This window comes from Myodes glareolus, chromosome 8 (genome assembly GCF_982192425.1).
Source record: "Myodes glareolus chromosome 8, mMyoGla1.1, whole genome shotgun sequence".
NCBI classification, from domain to species: Eukaryota; Metazoa; Chordata; class Mammalia; order Rodentia; family Cricetidae; genus Myodes; species Myodes glareolus.
In genome coordinates, this window is record NC_142033.1 from 9,442,601 (window position 1) to 9,465,946 (window position 23,346).

The 23,346-nt window shown below is 41.2% G+C and overlaps 1 protein-coding gene across 29 annotated transcripts in view; it reads left to right on the top strand.

Moving 5' to 3' along the window:
- Sec31a (SEC31 homolog A, COPII component) overlaps window positions 1-23,346 on the top strand; it is a 56,605-nt gene that overhangs the window by 3,002 nt on the left and 30,257 nt on the right. For 28 of the 29 annotated variants that reach the window (XM_048426638.3, XM_048426620.3, XM_048426645.3 and 25 more), the window contains exons 2-12: window positions 7,754-7,836; window positions 8,402-8,525; window positions 9,988-10,186; window positions 10,898-10,993; window positions 12,676-12,816; window positions 14,357-14,499; window positions 18,109-18,208; window positions 20,207-20,368; window positions 20,551-20,703; window positions 20,922-21,158; window positions 21,626-21,700. In XM_048426638.3, the coding sequence (XP_048282595.2) occupies window positions 7,758-7,836; window positions 8,402-8,525; window positions 9,988-10,186; window positions 10,898-10,993; window positions 12,676-12,816; window positions 14,357-14,499; window positions 18,109-18,208; window positions 20,207-20,368; window positions 20,551-20,703; window positions 20,922-21,158; window positions 21,626-21,700 (1,509 nt within the window). In that variant the 5' untranslated portion in view covers window positions 7,754-7,757. The remainder of the gene's footprint in view (window positions 1-7,753; window positions 7,837-8,401; window positions 8,526-9,987; window positions 10,187-10,897; window positions 10,994-12,675; window positions 12,817-14,356; window positions 14,500-18,108; window positions 18,209-20,206; window positions 20,369-20,550; window positions 20,704-20,921; window positions 21,159-21,625; window positions 21,701-23,346) is intronic. The other variant, XM_048426630.3, reaches the window with a different exon arrangement.

Genomic DNA, 23,346 nt, shown 5'->3' on the forward strand with positions numbered 1-23,346 from the left:
ATAGATCAGGCTGGCCTTGGAACTAACAGAGATCTGCCTGCCTCTGCCTCCCAAGTGCTGGGATTAGATTTTTTTTGAGGGGGGGGGTTGGTAAGGTTGTTCGAAGCAGGGTTTCTCTGTGTAGTTTTGACTGTCCTGGAACTCACTTTGTAGTCCAGGCTGGCCTCGAACTCACAGAGATCCATCTGCCTCTGCCTACCAAGGGCTGGGATTAACCCCAGCTTTAAAAAAAAAAAGCTATTGATTTTTATCAATTTTATCAAAAATATAGCTATATTATTGGTTTTTAGAAATCACTCTGAAATTAACCTCTCCCTCACCCTTTTTTTTTTAAACATGAAAAGATCCTCTAAGGGGCTGGAGAGATGGCTCAGAGGTTAAGAGCATTGCCTGCTCTTCCAAAGGTCCTGAGTTCAGTTCCCAGCAACCACATGGTGGCTCATAACCATCTGTAATGGGGTCTGGTGCCCTCTTCTGGCCTGCAGGCATACACACAGACTGAATATTGTATACATAATAAATGAATAAATAAATAAATATTAAAAAAAAAAAAGAAAAGATCCTCTAAGCAGTTAAAAATTTACAAAAAAAGTTGTATCCAACTCTAGTCATTTTAGCTTATCTAGGTCTCGGTACATTTGTTTCCCTTTAAATATAACATTCAAAATCAAAACGAAACTTGTGTATGTTTTCTACATACCTCATGTGTATCACATGCATACAGAGACCCTTGGAGGCCAAAATGTCTTCGAGAACTGAGGTTGCAGACAGTTGTGAAATGCTCTGTGGGTGCTGGGAACTAAACCTGGGTCTTCTGCATGAGCAGTAAGCACTTTGAATCACTGAGCCATGTGTCTAGACCCACCCTAAGCAATTTTGAATCCCAAAAGAATAAGACTTAATACCTGATGGAAAATTGACATGATACATACAGCAATTAGTAAAAAGGCAAATTTGAAAACATATAAATAGTATGTCCACCAACTTTTGTGGTATAATGGTTCATGCTCTGGACTCCGAATCCAGCTATCCGAGTTCATATCTCTGTGGGACCTGTTCCTTGAGGAAGAGACCTGGTCAGTCATCCTCATCAACTCAGACCGTGAAACCCAACATAAATGCGCTACCCATGCAGGCTTCAGCTCTGCCGGGGGCATCTTTCTCTTTGTTTTCTTCAATGGGATATAATAAAGTATCTAGTTAAAAGAGGATGATATCGTATTCTAAAATCCCTAAAGTGTGACCCTGCTGAAGTGAACAGTCATGAGCTTATTGAGAGCCATGTGAATTGGATTTTCATAAATGGACAGAAACTGAATTTTTTTATTAAAGATTAAATCACTTGGCTGAGAGGAGGAAGAGGGATCATGATAAAATAGGTCCTGTTTTTTTTTTCTCTACAAAATCAGAATCCTTTTTCACCTTTAATGATCTTAGATAGTAATCTTATTTTAAAACCTGGTCTCCTGGGTTCAATTCCTAGCACCCACATGACAACTCAGAACTATCTATAACTCCTGTTCCAGGGGATCTGACATGCATGCAGGCAAAACACCAGTGTACATAAAATACAAATAAATAAGTTATTTAAAAAAAAAAAAAAGGCTGGGTCTCACTGTGTAGCTTGCCTGGCTTGGAAGTTACTGTATAGGCCAAACTGGTCTCAGCCTAGCAGAGTTCCTTCTGCCTCTGCCTCTAGCGCTCTATAGAATTAAAGGTACCTGCCACCATGCCCAAACCTCCCTCCCCTCTTCTTTGATATGGAGAAGTGAAGCTAGGGCTTTCTCAGGCTAGCCATTGGTACTCTTCTCAGTGAGCTGATTCCCCCCTACCTGCCTGTGTGTGTAAGTAGGTGTGCTGGTTGATGAGTGCTGGCTGCTGTGTGTGTGTGTGTGTGTGTGTGTGTGTGTGTATACGTGTGTACGAGTGGAGGTTAGAGATCAACCTGGGAATCGCTGATTGGCTAGACCGACTCTCTGTGAGCTGCTCGGCTTTCTGTCTCATGCTGAATGTTAGGATTATAAGAATGCAGTCTCTTTTTCCTTTCTGTTTGGAGACAGGGTCTCATCAGGTTGCCCAGGCTAGTCTTGAACTCATTCTGTAGCCCAGGATAGATTTGGGTCTGTGATTCATCCTTCCCTACGTCCTTTTCTTCCTGAAAAGCTAGGATTGCATGAGTACATCAAAACACTCATGTGTATGTGTGTGTGTGCGTGTGTGCCCACGTGTGAGTGCAGGTGTGCAAGTGGAGTCAGCTGTGTGTACTGTGTCGGTCACAAGATCACGCTTAGGTTGTTGGGTTTGGCATCAGCCTTCTTTATCCAATGAGCTACCTTGCCAGCCCTTTCTTAGTATTTTTTTATCTAATGTTTTTCTTAATTATTGTTGTTGATTTGAAACAGGGTTTCATGTGCCTAGTCTAGCCAGGAAGTAGCTGAAACAGGGAATGTCCTTGAACCTCTGATTGTTCCCCTTCCTCTGGAGTGCTAAGGCTATAGGACTCTGTGTGCTATCACCCATGCCATATGTATGGGGTTGATCCCAGGGTGCCTGGCTTGCTAGCTTGGCACTCTACCCTCTCAGCTGTATCCCGCTGATGATGATAGAAACACGGACTTGAATTTGGGAGTTAAACTTCTGAGTTCAGTCTTGGCTGTCCCTTTGAGTTTGTACAAATTGTCATGTGTAGAATCTTTAAGTGGAAGCTATTTGAATGCATACAGTTCACTTCGGAAGCCCTTTTCCGGAAACTAATGAGAGGAGCTTGGTCCTCTGAAGAGGCAGCGGGACACGGCAGGTGTTGTGGAGCGATGATTGCATGGCAGTGAAACCAGAGGGTCTGCCGAGGAAGGGTTACAATTGTAAAAGTCTGCTTACGCAGGCAGCGAAGAAGTACCGGGTAGATGTGAAAGTCTGTAGATTTCTGCATCTGTAATCTCGGAGAGTAAAGTCAGTCAGGAGAAATCTAAGCTTGGTTAGCAGTACAAAGGTAAATACTCAGAGATAATGCTGTTGACTTTAACTGGGAGTGCAAGAGCAACGCGATTATGTGAGCCGGGAGTGGAGAGGGCTCAGTAGTAAGAGCACTCGCTGCTTTTCCAGCACTCAGAGCCACCTCCACCTCCAGGTCCAGTGGGTCTCACAATGCCTTCTGGCCTCTCTGGGCACTCTGTCACATGTCATACAGACACATGTACAGGCAAAGCACCCATACACAGAAGAATAAATTTAGAAAATATTTTATGTGCTAACTTCATTTGTGCAGCTAGAAGTTGGCGGATAAAAAACCCTGGGGATTGATGTCATTAAATAAAATTTTTTAAAATTGCAAAGGTAGAACCAAAAATGTGCTGAAATGAAAATAAAGATCTCAATTATCAGAGAAATAACTACACAAAAAGAGAATGAACAATAGCAGAATACAAATTACAAAACCAGATAGCAGAGCTGGTCACAATGGCCTGCATTTACAATCCCCGTGCTGGAGACAAGGGGGATCCCTGGGTTCACCAGCCACACAGCTGAGCCGTATTGGCAAGATCTAGGTGTTTGAGAGACCCTGTCGTAAAAAACAAGGTAGATAGCTTCTGGGGTAGATTACTGGTGTGTACATACATACATACATATGCGTATACACAAATACATATGCATGCATGCTCACATTTTATACACACAAATATATGTATATATACAATTTATATACACTATAGTAGATATATACATTTTATACATATACACATAATATGTATAATATGTGTGTATGTATATCAGAATATGATGGACTAAGACTAACCACATCTTTGGTATCTATAACTTTTTTTTCCCACGAGACAGGATTTCTCTCTGTGTAGCCCTGGCTCACTCTGTAGACCAGGCTGGCCTCACACTCACAGACCCGCCTGCCTCTGTCTCCCGAGTGCTGGGATTAAAGGCGTGCACTACTACCACCCAGCTGGTATCTTTAGCTTTTAAATGATTTAAGTTAGCCAAACAAAAAACTTCTGATCAGTTCACCATGCACAATCTAAGTTATTTTACTATTTCCAGAACAGTTAATGGAATCAGAGTGGTTTAAAGGTACACTTGTAAATGTACATGTAAAGGAATCTTTTGGTTTTTGTTTTTGAGACAGGGTCTGTCTTAGAGTTCTCTGTGTGGGCCAGTCTGGCCTCAAACTTAGAACTCCCTCAGCCATTGCCCTCCTGAGTGCTCGGACTAAAGGCAGCGCATGGCACACAGCTGTGAAGGAGTTTAAGCCCCAAAAAACTAGGTGCGATATTACATCCCTGTGTTCCCAGCACTTGGGAGGCGGAGACAGAGGATTAGTCGAGCTCAGAAGTTCACTAACCTGGACCGCACAGTGAGTCCCACTCTCTGACAACAGCACAATGAGATACTGATCTCAGTGTGAGACATACTTATGTCCGTGATAAAGCTGTTAAGGCCAGACCCCTTCCTAAAGGTGAAGGATGTATTTGACAGAGATCAGTGTGAATGTGTGCTCAATAGCTGTGTGATAAGAAAGTCACCTTCATGAAGCTGAGCACAGCCCAGGAGGAACAGACACTTTCGGTAGGAGACTGTTCAGGAGAGACCAAAAAGACACAATATGGATATGAAAGGCAGTGAGATACGGACATGAAAGATGGTCAGTTTAGGCAAGAAAGTGTTGATTAAGGTGTCACTGTGGACCCTGAAAAACGGATCATACCACAAAAAGTCATTGTATAGGTTCCATGTATATAGGGAAAGGGAGAGGGAGGGGACAGGATACAGATTTTAGTTTAGGGACACTTCTTTGTAGAATACTATAGTGGTAGATACACCTAATTAGACACTTGCCAGAACCATGAAGTATGAACCCTAATATAAACTGTGAACTGGATAATGGCTCATGGATTGAAATATGTGAGCCAGGCAGTGGTGGCATACACTTTTAGTCTCAGCATTTGGGAGGTGGAGGCAGGTGGATTTCAGTGAGTTCAAAGCCAGCTTGGTCTATAGAGTGAGTTCTAGGGCAGCCAGGACTGTTGCACAGAGAAACCTTGTCTCAACCCCCCCTCCAGAAAAAAAGCATATTGAATGCATGTTAGAGGGAAAGGAGCAGCTGTGGTGACAGGACTTCCTAATGCAGTCTCTTTTTAAACAAACCTAAAGCTGCTCTAAAGCATAAAGCCCCTGTTTTTTTTAAAGAGTGTTATTTTTATTACCGGATTTTGTTTTTGTTGTTGTTTTGGGAGACACCGTCTCACTTCTGGCATGGAGCTTGATGTATAGACCAGGCCGGTCTCACACCACAGAAACAACCCCTCCCAACATCTCTCTGGTGCTGGAATTAAAAGCATGTACCACCACGCCCAGCTATTTATTATTTGGTGTGTGTATGCCTAAGTGTATATGTATTATGAGCTCAGTGAGGTCAGAAGAATAAGTTGGGCCCCTGGAACGGGACTTGGAGGTGTTGTGAGCCACTATAGGGGTGCTGGGAACTGAACCTGATCCTCTGCACGGACAGCCAGAGCTCTTAACCACCGAGCCATCTCTCCAGCCCCATAAAGATTATTTTTGAAAAGTCAAAATTATATAAGCATAGTCAGAAGATTAAATTTGACAGCCTAACTTTTTATAATTAGGGCTTGGGTAATGGAAGCCTTGGTTCAATCTCTAGCACAAAAAGAAAAGTAAAATCAGAAAAGAAATAGAAAATGGGCAAATATGTATGAACCACAGTCACATAATGAGATGGCAGGTATCATTCATAGAGATGCAGAGCAGAAGTATACAGAGCTAACTTTTTTACCTCTTAAATCGGTAAAAATCTAAAAATGTGGCTTTTCACACCAGTCAAGCTGAAGAGCAGGGGATGGTCATGTTACTTAGAGTGTAAAAGGATTCATTTGTCACAGAAAGCTACTGGTCGTATCTGTAAAAGTTAAAATGGAGCATATCTTTTCTATGTTTAGTTGTGTATCTGTGTAGGTGTGTGCATGTGAGCACGGGTAGCCAGAAGAGGGCTTCAGGTGCCCTGGAGCTAGAGTTAGGTGTTTGGGAGCTGCCCAGTATGGGTGCTGGGGACCAAATTTGTCCTCTTAACTGCTAACCCATCTCTCTAGTCCTGGCCTTTATCTTTTAACCTAGCAGTTTAGCTTCTAGATATTTATAACCGTTCTTATCCATAAATGAAATAACATGTACATATGGCTGTTTATTTGAGCCTTGTGAAAATAGTGAACTGGTGTTCTAGATAATTAAATCATGGTATAGCTTACAATAAAAATTCCCTGAAAAATTATTCATGAAAAAAGTAACAGAGACATGGAAAATATAGCGCAATATCGTATTGGTTTTTGTTGTTGTTGTTGTTGTTTTAAATGACAGTAACATTAATGAGAATGAACAAGTGACATATGTCTTCATATCTTGAAGTGACCAATTTTCTAAAACTTTCTTTAATCTTAAATCTACAGTATATCTGTTTAATTTTAAAATTAGTATTATCTTATTTTCTTTTGACAGTTTACCTATTTATTATTCTTTGTGTGTGTGTGGGGGGGTTATTGTGCCTGCATCTGCATCTGTATCTGTGCACCCCGTGTATGCTTGATGTCCATAGAGGGCAGAAGAAGGTGTTAGAGATGATTGCCAGCTGCTGTGTGGTCGCTGAGAGTTGAACCCAGGTCCTCCAGAGGAAGCACAGCCAGTGCTTTTAAGCGCTGAGTCATCTCTCCAGCCGTTCTCTCTTTAGGCAGGATCTTACATTATTCATGTTCAATTCTCACTTTCACTCCTCCTGCTTCGGTCTTTCCTTGTGTGTGAATTACAGGTGTGCACTACCTTACCTGGTCTAAAGTTACTGAATTTACTTTATTTTTTGAGGCAGGCTCTCACTCTGTAACACAGGCTGTCCTGGATTCACTCTGTGGCTCGTGATGGCCTTGAGGCCTTGAATGCTGTGATTCTCAGCTGCTGAGTGCTGGGATTGTAGGCATACACTACCACATTTGACTATGAAAGTGGTTTTAAAACTGTTTTTTATCATTGAATAATCCTACCGCAGGAAGATCCGTCATGTTATGTTGTTTTCCTTACTCCTGGGAGGTTCTCTCCTATCAGGGCATATATAACTCTGTTTACGTGCTTATTTATGTTCCTTTTTTTCCTTTGTAAGTTTGAGACAGGGTTTCTCTGTGTAATAGTTCTGGTTTCCCTAGAACTCATTATAGACCAGACTGGCCTCCAACTCCCGGAGATCTGCCTGCCTCTGCCTCCTGAGTGCTGGGATTAAAGGTGTGTGCCACCACTGCCCGGCACTTATATTCTTCTTGTGGGGTGTTTCACAGGATGATTTTTTAGCTAAAGGACTGTGTGTTGAACATCCCTAATTGAAGCATCTGGAGACTTTCCTATTTTGAAGCATTTTAAATTTTGTATTTAGGCATGCTCAGTCAGTAAGGTCTAGAAAATATTCTAGTATCAGAGAAACTCTGATATCTGAAGCATTTCTGGTCCCCGTCATTTCAGATAATGGGCATTTGGCTGTATATCCATAAAGAATTAGAATAATAGAATATTTGTTTCAAAATAGTCCCTTGGTTGATATCTAATATTGAACATTTCCTAAAAACAATGCATTTGTAGTATTGGTACTTGGGTGTTATTAATATTTTAGTGATTTGTTCAGTATGTCTCTATGTATTTTTTGATATTCTGTGGTACATACTCAGTATATTTCTCTGTGAAATGTTCATTTTAGCAGAATGAAGTTAAAGGAAATAGATCGTACAGCGATGCAGGCATGGAGCCCTGCCCAGAACCACCCCATTTACCTCGCCACAGGTAAGTTCAAAAGAGAAGACAGTGTGATTAGCCTAATTACTTGTCTGCTTTCTTCATTAGTGCAAGCTTCATCTTCTCTGAAAGGTTTCTCATTCTCCAGCTGGATACCTCCATCTTCCCTTCACTTTATCTGGGGGCCTCCCTGTGTTTACATACATAGTATCTTTCCCAGTACACAGGAATCAGGTTTATTTTTAGCCCAACAGAAGTTGGAACAGTAAATGACATAGCAAAGAGTTTCAGTGAATTCTGAGCAAACTTAACAGAGGCACTTTTTAAATAGAGCTTTGTATAGGACTTAAAACATGGGCTATTTCTCTGGAGAGATTCTAAGATGTGCATAGCCTTTAAAACCTTACCTGTCACTACCCACTTTTAGAAATGTCAGCTCACAGCCCTGTGCCAGGATCTCATTGCTGTAGGAACTTCGACATGCTCAGTGGCATGCGTGCTGAGTTTTCAGCCACAGATGTATTCATGACAAGCATGCTTTTAGTTTCTCTTTCATGCTACTTTCTAAGTATTTGTTTTGCAGATGTAGTTACCATGCATATATTTTCTGTAGGAACATCTGCTCAACAATTGGATGCAACATTTAGTACCAATGCTTCCCTGGAGATATTTGAGTTTGACCTTTCTGATCCATCCTTGGATATGAAGTCTTGTGCCACTTTCTCCTCTTCTCACAGGTATGAGATTCAGCCTTAAGGTCACATTTTATTTAAGTATGTGTAGTGGTAGATGGCTTTATTTTATTTTTCATTTTGAGGCAGGGTCTTGTGTAACCCAGGCTGACCTGGAACCCATTAGTAGCCAAGGATGCCCTTGGACTTCTGCTCCTCCTGTCTCTGTTCGTGAGTGCTAGTATTATGGGCAAATCACCACCCCTGCTAGTTTATGCTGTGCCTGGGACTGAACCCGGGACTTCGTGCATGCTGGGCAAGCACTCTACCAAATGAGCTTTACCCGGCCCTGTGCTCTACCTCTGGCTGTAATTATAATTATTAGAGACTTTAAGGAATAATGCCAGTGACATGAAAAACTTACGAAAAATTGTACAAGTACATTTTTATTGAAGTAAAATATTTATATATTTATCTCTATCTGTCTGTCTATCTATCTGTCTGTCTGTCTGTTTATATATCTATGTCCTGTTGAATGTTTCACTGATGTTTTATGTAGAACACCCATAAGATTCTAGTTCTCAACCTTCTTTTTTTGTCTCTTTTATTTTATAAAATACAGATATGAATAAAGAAGGGAGTATATGAATATTTTTATACACAAACACAAGCATAATTTGTTTTTTTTTTAAAGACAGGATCTCTACTCAGAAATTTTTAGTTAAAATCCTTTAACACTTTTGCTGTTTCTGTCCCATAGGCTGCATATTCGTGAGCACTCTTTAGTCAAATAGAATGCTTGCTTTCTTGCTTTTTTTTTTTCTTTTGAGACAGGGTTTCTCTATGTCATCTTAGCTGTCCTGAACTCACTTTGTAGGCTGTTCTCAAATTCATAGCGTACCTCCTGCCTTTGCCTCCCAAGTGCTGGCATTAAAGGCATGTCCTACCACTGGCTGACCCAATGTTTTATTTTCCATGAAAGCAGTTGATTAGCTCTTTGTTGTGCAGGTAAAGAAAATAAATTTTGGAAATATTAAGTAACTTGCCCAGGGTTGCACAAATGATAAAGTCATTGTAGTAAAGCCATTTTTTTTAAAAAAAAGATTTATATATGTATTATAAATACAGTGTTTTGTCTGCATGTATCCCTATAGGCTAGAAGAGGGCACCAGATCTCATCACAGATGGTTGTGAGTCACTATGTGGTTGCTGAGAATTGAACTTAGAACTTCTGGAAGAATAGTCAGTGCTCTTAACCAGTGAGCCATCTCTCCAGTCCAATAAAGTCATTTTTAAGTTCAAGTAAACTTTCTACACTGTATTACTCTGCAGAGTCTTCATTGTTTATAGAGATCAGGAAATCAGATACAAATACATAAGTAGACATTAAAATTTTTTTTTACTAGGGGTACAATCAGCAGGAGCCAAAGAGAAACTACAGTTTGTATTATATATAGACAAAAATATGATTTAAAATATTAAGACACTTATTTGATTCTAAGAATGGGTTATTTATTTTCTCCTTAAGGTACCACAAGTTGATCTGGGGACCTCATAAGATGGATTCCAAAGGAGATATTTCTGGAGTTCTGATTGCAGGCGGAGAAAATGGAAACATTATTCTTTATGATCCTTCTAAAATCATAGGTGGAGACAAGGAGGTTGTGATTGCCCAGAAAGACAAGCATACTGGGCCAGTGAGAGCCTTGGATGTAAACATTTTCCAGGTTTGACTTTGGTTGACATTCATTCTTGGTTCTTAGAATATTTGTTCTTCATTTGAAATAACTACTGACTTAGTATTAGGAATGAAAGGTGAAGACTGCAGTTCAGAGTTCAGGTTAGGAGCTGGACATAGGAATGGTGCACACACCTCAGCACTTGGGAGGTGCAGGCAAAATTTGGATCAGGAATTTGAGGCTAGCCCCAAAGTACATGGTAAGGTCAAAGTCAGCCTATGCTACATGAGACTGTCTCAAGTTCAAAGTCAGCCTATGCTACACGAGACTGTCTCAAACAACAACAAAAGCCCAGGGGGTGGGTAACTCAGCTGGTACAGTGCCTGCGTTAGGAGCACTCGGGTAGGATTTGCTGTAGGAGAGCACTAACTGGAGACTGCTTTTCTTCCAGACATGCAAAACCACAAACACTGGTCCTTGTGTGGCTAATGTGCTTGATTCTTTAACAGTTTAGCCTCGGAACTGCTCTCTTTTATAACATATTACTTTAAAATAGTTTCATTGTCAGTAGACATTTCATTTGGAAAGTTACAGTGTTTCTCTAAAAGAGTTAACTGATGAAGAATTATGGGTAATTAGGAAACCACACATAAGATTGTTTTGAATCACTAGGAAAACTATGTATTAAAGTGAACATTTTAGTTTTAGTTATTCTGGGTTTTTAGTTATTTGTTATTTGATTATTGTTTCTTTTTGCAGACCAATTTGGTAGCCTCTGGTGCTAATGAATCTGAAATCTACATTTGGGATCTAAACAATTTTGCAACTCCAATGACACCAGGGGCCAAAACACAGGTATAACATTAATTGTTGATCAGTGTAATCAAAGGAATCAAGCCAGTCTTTTAAATGTATTCATGATGGTTTTAAGTATTTGAATGCAAACTAGTACTTAAATATCATTAAATTTTCTGTGGCATAGTAAATTATTGATAAATATTTTTCTCTTGTAAGGTGGAGGCAGGAGGATTGCCTTGAGTTTGAAGTCATCAGGAATATAGATGACTTTATCTAAAATAAAATGTTGCTGGGTATGGTAGTACAGGCCTTTAACCCTAACACTCAGCAGGAAGAGGCAGGTGGATCTCTGTGAGTTCCACAGAGTGAGTTCCAGAGCAGTTGGGGCTACATAGTGAGACCCTGTCTCAAAAAAATAAAACAAATATAGTCTTCCTACAAGGTATCTTATTGTGTAGATGCCCAGTTTTACTGGCCGTTGGAACTGTTCCTGCCGTTTTGAACTCTTGAAAGGTGACTTTAATGACACAGTCTGCTACTTACAAAGGCTTTCCCCAGTCGTCCAGCCTCGCGTTTCTGTCCTTTCTAACTCTAGGTCACATTCACTAGCCATCCATTTTGTAGTTTGTGGTCTATCTTGCAACAGCTGCAAATAAAGAAATGGCTTAGTTTATAGCAAGAATCAGCAAATACATGTTGGATGAGACTATATTAAACAACATAAAGTAGTTGGAGCTCTGCAGATCTGTATTTTAAACCCTGCCTGGCTGTGGATCTAATTTCTAAGTAATAGATTTTATTTCTTTTTTTTTTTTGAGATTTATTTATTTATTGTATATATAGTATTCTGCCTACATGCATCCCTGCAGGCCAGAAGAGGGCACCAGATCTCATTACAGATGGTTATGAGCCACCATGTGGTTGCTGGGAATTGAACTCAGGGCCTTTAGATGAGCAGGTGGTGCTCTTAACTGCTGAGCCATCTCTCCAGCCCAGTAATAGTTTAAAAAAAAAGAAAAGAAAAGAAAAGCTAAAGGGCCAGGCAGGCATGATGACACACCTTTAACCCCAGAACACATGGTGACACACCTTTAACCCCAGAACACATGGAGCAGAGGCTGGTGATCTGTGAGTTCCAGGCTAGCTAGAGGTCCATACCTGAGACCTCAAGAAAAAGAAAATAAAGAAAGAAAAAGTTATAAATGAAGAATAAGAATTTATGATTAAATTTAATTTTTAGTTTTTTTTGAGACAGGGTCTTACTATGTAGCTCTGGCTGTTCTGAAACTCAAGGCTGACCTTGAACTCAGAAATTGGCCTATCTCCAGAGTGCTGGGACTAAAGGTGTGTGCCACCACACCTGGCTTTATAATTAAATTTGAATATTGTAATGTCCTAGTCTGTTGCTGGGATTAGACACTGCCCAAAACCAATTTGGGAAAGAAAGGGTTTATGTCACTTAAATGTCCCGATCAAAGTCTGTCATCTCTGGAGGTCAAGTGGCTTGGTCAGTTACTTTCCTTCTATAGCCTGGACCCACGTGTCCAGGGAGGTACGTCCCCCTGTGTCCTGAGCACCCCACATCAGTCAGCAGTCAGGAAGTATGTACAGACACACCCTCAGAGCCAGCTGATAGAGGTAGTTCCCCAGTTTTGGCTCTTCCCACCGACTTCACACTGTCACTTTGACAAAACTAACCAGCACAGCACGGAAATGGTTTTTATTGGTTTGTTCCTTAGCCGCCAGAAGACATCAGCTGCATCGCATGGAACAGACAAGTCCAGCATATTTTAGCCTCAGCGAGTCCCAGTGGCCGGGCAACTGTGTGGGATCTTAGGAAAAATGAGCCGATCATCAAAGTCAGCGACCACAGTAACAGAGTAAGTATAGGGTTCACTCGGGACAGACACAGTGCTTCTGCTGTATACCCTGGGGCTCGTTTCAAGAAATCAAGGTTTTGTAAAATTACAATTGTCTTTTTATCAATGAGTTAGTAGGATGAGTGCCCCTCCCCTTTAGTGACAGTGATTAAATACCCAGTAAACCATGTTAGGCATGGTTTTTTATTTTATTTATTTATTTATTTATTTTGTTTTGTTTCATTATTTTTGGTTTTTCAAGACAGGATTTCTCTGTGTAGCTTTGGAGCCTGTCCTGGAACTAGCTCTTGTAGACCAGGCTGGCCTCACACTCACAGAGATACACCTGCCTCTGCCTCCCGAGTCCAAAGGTTCAATGTGTGCGCCTTCACCTCCTGGCTTGTTTTTTTATTTTTTTAAGCACTTTATTTTGTAATTTTATGTGCATGTGCGTATATATGTGGGTACATGTGTGCCATGAAACACATGTTGTGTTCAGAGGACAACTTTGGAGTCAGGTGGGTCTCAGAGATCAAACTCAGGTTGAAGTGGATTTAGTGACAGGCACATTTGCCCAGTGAGTCATTTTGGTGGTCTAATTTCCTATTTCTTTTTTTTTTCTCTCTCCGTCTCTCCCTCTCTCCCTTCCCTCCTTCCCTCTCTTTTTCTTTCTTTCTTAAAACTTAAAAAATACTTATATCACATTTATGTTTTTTTTGTTTTTTTTTTCTGTTTTTGGTGGTTATATGAGCGTTCACGCTCCATTGTGCACTTTTGTGCTGGTTCAAGGACAATTTGCATGACTTAGTTTTCTCCTTCTTTTATATGGGTCCCAGAGATTATACTTAGGTCTTCAGGTTTGACAGTAAGTGCCTTTATGTGCTGAGCCATGTTGCCCACCCCGGTTAAAGATTTTCTAAAATAAGAGTGCCTAAGTCAGAATGTGTTTGTCATTTTAAAACAGCACAGAACCGTTGAAAAGAGCCTTCCTCCAGATTACCATAGTTTAAGTGGACCAGAAATTTTAAAACACAAGTTTCAGTGGGACAAAGCATGCAAAAATAGTTTTAGTCATTATGTAGACTATATTAGAAATGATTCATTTTATTATATTATAATATATATTATAAAAACTAGAATGGTCATTCCCAATAATAGTAATTGTCTCATTGTCTCATGAAACTTTAGATGGTTAAGATATTTTTTTCTTTTTTTTTTTTTGAGGAAAGGTTTCTACTTTTTTTTTAAGTTTTTAGTTGAGAACCTTATTTTTATTTTTGAAAGTCGTATATTTTAAGTTTGTATAAATTATTCTTAGTTACAGTATTGATAGTGAAATTCATTTTAGAATTATTTTGACTCTGAATTGCTTTATGTGTATCAAGTAAATGAATAAGAAATATCAAATGCTTAAAACTGTTTAGTAACATTTAAAAGGTTTAGAACTAATCTCAGCCGATGCATTTTCCTGTTTATTTTAGTGGTGACATAGTCCTCAAATTTTAGTTCTGCTTCTCGTAAAGTAACATGATTGCTAAGATGTGGCCTTCCCTGTCTGCAGATGCATTGCTCTGGGCTGGCATGGCACCCGGATGTTGCTACGCAGATGGTCCTGGCCTCTGAGGACGATCGATTACCGGTGGTCCAGATGTGGGACCTTCGATTTGCTGCCTCTCCTATCCGGGTTCTGGAAAATCATGCCAGGTACCATACTACTGTTTCAAGGAACTTCGTTTTTTTCATAATTACTACTTTTTATTTTAAACAGTAGTCAGGATTTTTACTCTAAAATGGTAGATAGATCATATCATCCTAATGTGAATCCTTTGTTAAAGTATTTTCTATCACTTCCTTCAAAAAAATTAAGCCAGGCATAGAGATGAGTGTCTGTAATCCCAGCACTTGGCAGTTCAAGGCAGGGAGGGTCAGGAATTGAAGGCCATCTTCAGCTACATAATTTCCTGCATTCAGGGAATTAAAATCACCTAAAATAGTTGGTAAAAACTGGAGTCTATTAACTCTTGACGTTGATCATACAATTAGATCCATAGTAGTCATCATACTTAAGGAAATTTGATGCCTATAGCAACAGTTTAGAAACTGGTTTTATTCTATTTTACTTTAAAAGCAAACATTTTTGAGAAATTTGGTGATCTACTTTCAGTTTGCAGTAATATATAGAGTAGATATTCTGAAAAAATGGGAATTTTCTCTTGTCTTAGTGTCTTTGTATTTCATTAATTTGGTAAATTTCCTATCAGTGATACCTATTTAGTAGCAAATTTAAGTCAGTTAGTTCAATGTGTTTAAATAAGAAAATCCCTTTTAATATTATACTAGTTTCTAGCCAGGTGGTGGTGACACATGTTTTTAATCCCAGCACTCAGGAGGCAGAGGCAGGAGGCTAGCCGGGTTTACAGAGAGAGTCCCAGGACAGCTAGGACTTTAACTGTGTCTCGAAAAACTAACCAACCAACCAAACAAAGAAAATGTACTAGTTTCTAAGTACTTTGGGGACTTCCTCTTTAGTGACGTGATTGAACTTGTAAGTCCTTTCCCCCCTTCTTCCATCTAGTAGTTTCTGAAGTTTGTGATCTGTCTATAAGTTGCTCATAAAGGAGAAGACTTTGACCAGAACCAATTTCTCCTTAAATGTTATATTTTAGTCTAGTTCTACTATAGTTTCTACTATAGTAGAAAAAAGATGCTTTTGAGGAGCCTTAATATTTTTCTTATTTTATTTAAGATTGAGTGTATTAATGTATACAGTAAAATAGACAAAATTCTCACCTGTTTTAATTGCTTTCTTATCGCTGGGAAAATACACCACAACCAAGGCAACTTATAAAAGAAAGCATTTAGTTGAGGGCTTGTTTAGTTTCAGAGGCAAGTCCATGACGATTATGGTGAGGAGCATGGCAGCAGGTATGGTGCTGGAGCAGGAGCTGAGCACTCACTCCTGATCCTTAGACAACAGACTGGGCCTGTCATGGGCTTTTGAGACCTCAAAGCTACCCCAGTGTTAAACCTCCAACAAGGCAACACGTCCTAATCCTTCCCAGATGGTTCCAACAGTTGGGGACCTTTTATTCAGACATGAGCCTCTGGGGGCCGTTCTCATCCAAACCACTACACTAACTGCAGGGAACTTATACTGTTGAGGGAAGACAGATAACTCTTCCATAACAGACAGTGTGCAAGCATTGTACGTGGCACCCTAATCAATCCTCATAACAGAGTAACTGGAGAAACTACTGTTGCCTGTCTTACAGGCCAGAAATTGAAAGTTAAACTTGTCTAAAGTCAGCCCAAACACTGATCTCAGAGTTTTTACCACAGAGCTTGGGAATGGGCCATCACGATTTAGCAAAGCCCAGTGCTGGATGACAGAAACAGTCTCTAGTTGGCAGTTTTCTTGTGCTAATAAGTGGTAGATTACTTGATCATTTGGTCTCTTCCAGACTTATAATTTTATGTTTCTTTAAAATCTGTACTTATATATTAATAATAACATATAATTTATTGAGCTGGAGAGATAACTCAGTAATTAAGAACACTTGTTGCTCTTCCTGAGGACCTGAGTTTATTTCCCATCACCCAAATGGTAGCTCACAACCACCTGTAACTCTAGTTCCAGGGGAGTCTGATGCCCCTGCACTCTCATGCACACGCATGTGTGCGCGCACACACACATAATTTAAAAACATTTTTTTCTAAATGAATAAACTTTGGCTATTAGTTGTTGTATTGTTGCTGTGTCAAAGATCAAGCTCCAGGCCTTGTATATACTAAGCAAGTGTTTACCACTGAGCAAAATACTCAGACCTCTCATTATATGCTCTTAAGAAATACCCAAACATAATTCTGCTTTCTCATAGAATTTCTGAGTAATATAGGTATGAATATAGAAAAGACAAAATGATTAATGCTCACTTTCTCTAAATAATTGAGTACACAAGATGGTGTGTACTGGGGGAGGTGTAGGCATGTTTGTGGCAGCCAGAAGTCATGCCTAATGGTTTTCTGAGCATTCCTCAACCATACATTTTTGTGACACTGTACCTGAAGTTCCCATTGGATCTATAGCTGTCAAGTGAGCTCTGTGGGTCTGCCTTTCTCCATCCCCAGATAGGATTACAAGTGTGTGCTCCATCCCTGGCTTTGTGTGGATGTGAATGTGGGTGTGGGTGCATGGACCTGCTTCACATGCTGTGGAGGTCAGCATGGCATGTGGTGGTCAGTGTCGCCTCTCACAGAACCCAGGGATTGAACCTAGGTCATAGGCCTTGGCAGTAGGTGCCTTTACCTGCTGAGCCATCTCAGTGGTCTGTTTTTAGATATGCTGTATGGCAAGCACCTCACCTCTGAGCCGTCTCCCCATCCCAAGGATTACATTGTGCATAGCCCAAGGATACACTGTATTTCCGTTATATTGAGATAAAAATATCCCTTTAATATCGTGATCTATAAAACTATGTTTCTAGATTTTAGAGCTTAATATTTCTTTGAAAAATATCTAAATTTTTTCTTTTCATTATATTCAATAAAGACTACTTCCTGGTAGCAGAAGCCAGAAACAGGACTGTGGGTGTAGGCTGGCAGGAGATAGCTGGGCTCCCACGCATGAGGCTTAATTTGGTTTTTTTGAGACAGGATTTGTCTGTATGTAGACCAAGTTGGACTGAAACTCCCAGAGATCCATTTGGTCCTGCCATGTGAGTCTGGGATTAAAGGTTTGCACTGCCCCCATCACCTAGCTCTGTGAGGGGTTTTTAATCCATGGGCTTTCTCATAAAACCTGGCCTGGGACCGAGTACTCCACAGTCCGTGTTGTTGGGCACTCACTTTTGTTTCTTTCCCTCTGCACTGCACATGGTGTTCAACAGCCTTTGTCTTTGTAGCACACATACTACTGTCTGGGCATCTCCTGGGCCTGCACAGCAGTGATTGAAAATTTGCTTTCCTCAAGATTGAACATTTCAGCGAGGTGGTGGTGGCACATGCCTTTAACCCCAGTACTCGAGAGGCAGAGGCCCCAGTACTGTGAGTTCGAGGCCAGCCTGGCCTACAAGAGCTAGTTCCAGGACAGGCTCCAAAGCTAAAGAGAAACCCTGTCTTGGGAAAAAGAAAAAGAAAAAAGTTTGAGCATTTCCTTGTCTTTTTGTGGTTTCCCACCAGTCTGCTTTTCTCTCCTTTTTAAGCTAACAGTTTGAACTAGTAAGCAGAGCAGGGAGTTCACTGTGGCCCTTTCACACCCGTATGCGACTGTACCTTGTTCTCACTTATTCCTCTCTTCCCTCTCTGTTTTTATAGGGGAATTTTGGCAATTGCTTGGAGCATGGCCGATCCTGAGTTGTTACTAAGCTGTGGAAAAGATGCTAAGATTCTGTGCTCCAACCCTAACACTGGAGAGGTAGGACGAGGAGCGCTTCAACTTTTCAGCACTCTTGACACTTCATTTCCATTTTATCAGACATTTCTGTATGGTTTTAAGCCCATGATTGTAATTAGGCTCTGAGATGCTAATCCATCAGATCTCTGTCAGGAACATTCTCCGGCTCATTTCCTTCAATGTTTAAAATTAGTCTTTCTCTGTTGGGACATAGAGTCTAGCTACAACCTTTTAAAAAATGATTTATTTTTATTATATGTGCATTGGTGTTTTGCCTGCATGTGTGCCTGTGTGAGGGTGTTGGATCCTGGGGCTACAAACAGTTGTGGCTGCCATGTTGGAGCTGGGAATTGAACCCAGGTCATCTGGAAGAGCAGCCAGTGCGCTCATTTGCTGAACCATCTCTTCAGACCCTTGTTACAGCCTTATACCCTTTGCCTTTCCTCTGTTAAAGTATATGATTGCAGGTGCTTTTGTAGGTGTTTTGATGAAAATAGTAAAAATGTGAGTAGCTGGGGCTAGGCGTGTGGCTCAGAAGTCAAGCAGTTGCTTGTTAGCTTGTGAAAGTCCTAGGCTTCATTTCCAGCCTCATTAAAAACAAACAATAACAACAAAAACCCACAGTCTTCCAGCTGGCAAGATGGCTCAGCAGTAAAGTCTGGGAACCTGAGTTTGATTCCTGGAAGCCACATGAACAGGATGCCCTGGCTACGTGTGTAGCCTTAGCACTCCTGCAGTGAGATGGGAAGCAGGAGAACCGCCTAGTTGCTCATGAGTCAGCATGGCAGAAACAATAAGGTGGAAGGGAGAAGTGACTCCTGAAAGTTGTCCTCTGCATGCGTACTGTAACATATGCTGCCATACTTACCCATCACACACACACACACACACACACACACACACACACACACACACACACACACACAGAGGAATAAATGAAAAGACAAAAAAGGTTTTAATAGGTTTTGTTCTTTTAGCTGTTGAACATTGAACCTAGGGCCTCAAGTACAATAATTCTGATAACTTTTTTATTTTCAATTTCCTGTGTGTGTGCATATGTTCATATACAGGTGCATGAGCACTTATGTGCGTATGCACCTGGCTGAGAAGTTGATAGTGTGCCTTTGTATCTCTGCATATTTTCTGAGACGGGGTCTCATTGACCTCCCTGAGCGGCTGGTCAGCTAATGCAGGAATCTTCCTGCCTCTGCCTCCCCAGCTGTCTGTCTGTAGGCGAGTAGCAGACTTGACTGTCCCTGTGCTGCAGGGACTTGACCTGCAGTCCTCATGCTTGCGTGGCACACATTGTACACATGGCGCTGTCTCCCTGGCCCTGTAAGAACATTTGTAAAGTTTTCCCGTGTTCTCTTCCTTCTGTAGGAAACTTAGAAGCAGCTTTTGTTAGGATTCTTTGGCAAGAAGAATGAGATAGGCATGTTTGCTTTGGTGGCTAAAAGCCAGATTTGTCACTGAGTTCTTTTTAACCTTGGTTTTAAATTTGGTTTTCAAATAACCTAATTATAGTTCTTTGGATCTTGCCATGCCTAAGCAGTTGAAAAGAGTAGCACTAGAATTTGATAAAATGTCTGGCTTTTCCAGCTTATCTCCTACTGCCATTTTATTAAAAGAAATACTGACTAGCATTCCTGTTACAGTGGACCATCCCGGGGACACTGCACCGTAGCAGTGGGCCGTCCCGGGAACACTGCACCGTAGCAGTGGGCCGTCCCGGGAACACTGCACCGTAGCGGTGGGCCGTCCTGGGGACACTGCACTGTAGTGGTGGACCGTCCTGGGGACACTGCACCGTAGCAGTGGGCCGTCCCGGGGACACTGCATTGTAGTGGTGGACCGTCCTGGGAACACTGCACTTTAAGAAGAACTCACCATTGGTTTTCTTAGCTAAAGCCTTTTCTAAAATAAACGTTCAGCTGTTCTTACTACCAACATTACTTATTTTGGTTATGCTCTGGCTGTACCTTTTTCTAACTTCTGCTTATTTTATTTATGTTGGACTAGGTATTGTATGAACTTCCCACCAACACACAGTGGTGCTTTGACATCCAGTGGTGTCCTCGAAATCCTGCTGTCCTGTCAGCTGCTTCCTTTGATGGACGGATCAGTGTTTATTCTATCATGGGAGGGAGCATAGACGGTTTAAGGCAAAAACAAGTTGACAAGGTAATAGGCAGTATTCAGGCTTTTATAACTGAGAAAAATAACCGTCTTGTATAATTACTTTTACAGTGATTTTTACCAACCACCAATGCTGCTCTACTGGATAATTGACACTTTTTATGTATGATTTGAAAAATTGCAACTTAGTTTATATAGGTTACTAACTCATACTTCTTTGAAAATAGCTTTCATCATCTTTTGGGAATCTCGATCCCTTCGGCACAGGACAGCCCCTCCCTCCATTACAAATCCCACAGCAGACCACTCAGCACAGCATAGTGCTCCCCCTGAAGAAGCCACCCAAGTGGGTCCGAAGGCCTGTTGGCGCCTCCTTCTCAGTAGGTGGATTTCGTTTTTATGTGTGGCATATTAGCCGAGACATTGTGGGGCAGCACAAAGGACGTTGCGTCCAGGGTGCCTTGTGAAAACTGAAAAGGGCAGTTGGAGGTGTGGGAGGGTGTGTCAGTTCTCTGTACAGTTCTTATTTCAGCAGGCTTACAGTAGGTTCACTTTGGGTGCACGGTTTAGTGGCTGATGAGTTTGTTTCTTGTCACAGTTTGGAGGGAAACTGGTGACTTTTGAGCATGCTAAAGTGCAGCCGCAGCAGGGAGCAGAGCCACAGCAGCAGCGGCAGCACGTGTTCATCAGCCAGGTGGTGACGGAGAAGGACTTCCTGAGCCGCTCGGAGCAGCTGCAGCAGGTTGTGCAGTCCCAGAGCTTCACCAGTTACTGCCAGAGGAAGATCGATGCGTCTCAGACTGAGTTTGAGAAGAACGTGTGGTCCTTCTTGAAGGTAAAGTTGGGTTTATTCTTAATTTCTTTTTCTGCATGTCTTTGTGCATGCTCATTTTACAGAGAGCACACTCACCTGCTCAGCCATCCCTCTGGCCCTAAGGTCGGTTTTATTTCATTATCGATAATTGTTCCTATGATAATCTAAGTCTATCTTCCTTCTGAAGACATAGTATGATTTCAGGAATGCATGATGAAATTCAAGAAACCCAAGCTGGGCACAGTGACAGACACCTGTAATGTCAGCACTCAGGGATCTGAGTTGAGGCTGTATAGCAAGACATATACACACTTGCCTATCTAAAAAGCCAGGTGTGAAAACTAAGTTCTTTTTGCACAGTGAATTTTCAGGATTTTATAGACTTTAGATTTTTTTTTTTAGTAATTTGATTTAGAATTTAGTTAATTCTTAGAAAAACTAGGTTTTAAGTGTAGGTCTTTGTTTGAAACTTGTATCTCTTTTCAAAGGTAAACTTTGAGGACGACTCTCGTGGGAAATACCTCGAGCTTCTCGGCTACAGAAGAGAAGATCTGGGGAAGAAGGTAAACTCCTTCCACAGACGCTCCTGTGCTGTGGGCTGTCTTGTTTATAGAGTTCTCACAGGCTTTCTCAGATCAGTCAGCAGACATTTAATAGCTGCTATCCAAAGTTTTCAATGTGAAACTCCACTTCGGTCAGAACCACTTTTAATTCAGCCACTGTCAGAGATAGTTTGTCACACACACCGAGGTGTTTATTAAGGTGTGTCACAGTGGCCTGGCAGCGGGAGGGTGGCGGGGATTGGTTTATGGGAAGAACACTGTCAGGACAACTGCGCTCCTCCAGCCTCACGAGACTGATGCCTTAGCATGAAACTTTTGTTTTTGAGTCAGAGTTTCTCTGTTTAGTCCTGGCTGATGTGGATCAATTTGTACACCAGGTTGACCTCAAACTCAGAGATCTGTCTGCCTCTTTTTCCTGAGTGCTGGGATTGAAGGCGTGTTCCAGCCACCACTGCCCAACTAGCGTGAAATTCTTAAATGGCTTATTGTTGACCAGCTAACAGGTATCTGGAGCAGGATAAATTTTTGTCACTAAGTAAACAAGGTCTAAGTAGTTTGCTTCATAGTTTAACTTTTGAAAGAAAGAGTTCCCTTTTTTTGAAAGAGAAAAACACATCATTAGCGTTCTGTAGTTTTCACTGTACAGTGTTGACGTCAGCATCAGTAGCAGTAAAATCGGTGGAAGCCTTGAGAACGCTGTTCTGTCCTCTGATCCTTCACCTCTGTTGATGGAAACTAAGCTTTCTGTAGCATTGCACAGCTGCCTGGATGGCGGGGCTGCTTCTGATGCTGTCTAGGTGTGTGCTCTCTCAGGGCAGCCTCAGTGCTAGTGTCTTCGCTTTCTCCTTTAAAGTGTTCGCTAGGGGTTACTTGATTTCCTTATTAGCCATAACTTCTTCATGCTCTGATTTTTCTAGGTTTTCCTGAAAACTTAGATTAAAGTTTTGCTTGTATGCCTGAAAGCAAAAAAAATTAGGAAATACAATTATTATCAAAATACTTCTAAAGCAATTCATTCTATATTGAGTACCTGCGGACATCTTTTTAAAAAGTACTTGTAAGCCAGGTGTGCAAGTCTTTAGCCCCAGCACTCAGGAGGCAGAGCCAATAAATCTCCATGAGTTCCTGGCCAGCCAGGGTGACATAGTGAGGCCCGGTCTTAGAAAACAAAACAATAAGAAAAAAAAATTAACAAGCAAAGAAGCAATGATTTATAGTTATTAAAACAGCAAGGTCCAAGAACATGTTTCTTTCAAGGTTGATTGACCGCAGAGTTGAAGATCATCTGGACAGTAGAATCCCCTGTAAATGGAACTAGAACCAGTGAGAACCAGCTGTGCACAGGTGTTTTCAGCAGAGCTAACGATCATCTGGATAGTAGAATCTCATGTAAATGGAGCCAGAGCCAGTGAGAACCAGCTGTGCACAGGTGTTTTCAGCAGAGCTAATGATCATCTGGATAGTAGAATCTCATGTAAATGGAGCTAGAGCCAGTGAGAACCAGCTGTGCACAGGTGTCTTGCTCTTCTTAAACATACTTCCCCTGATAGGAACTTTTGTGGGGTTTGGCTGAGAATGGAGTAAAGCCGAACCTTGCTGTCCACCCTGAATAGAATTGTGTTTAGTAGGTGAGCTGTTGTTTTCCT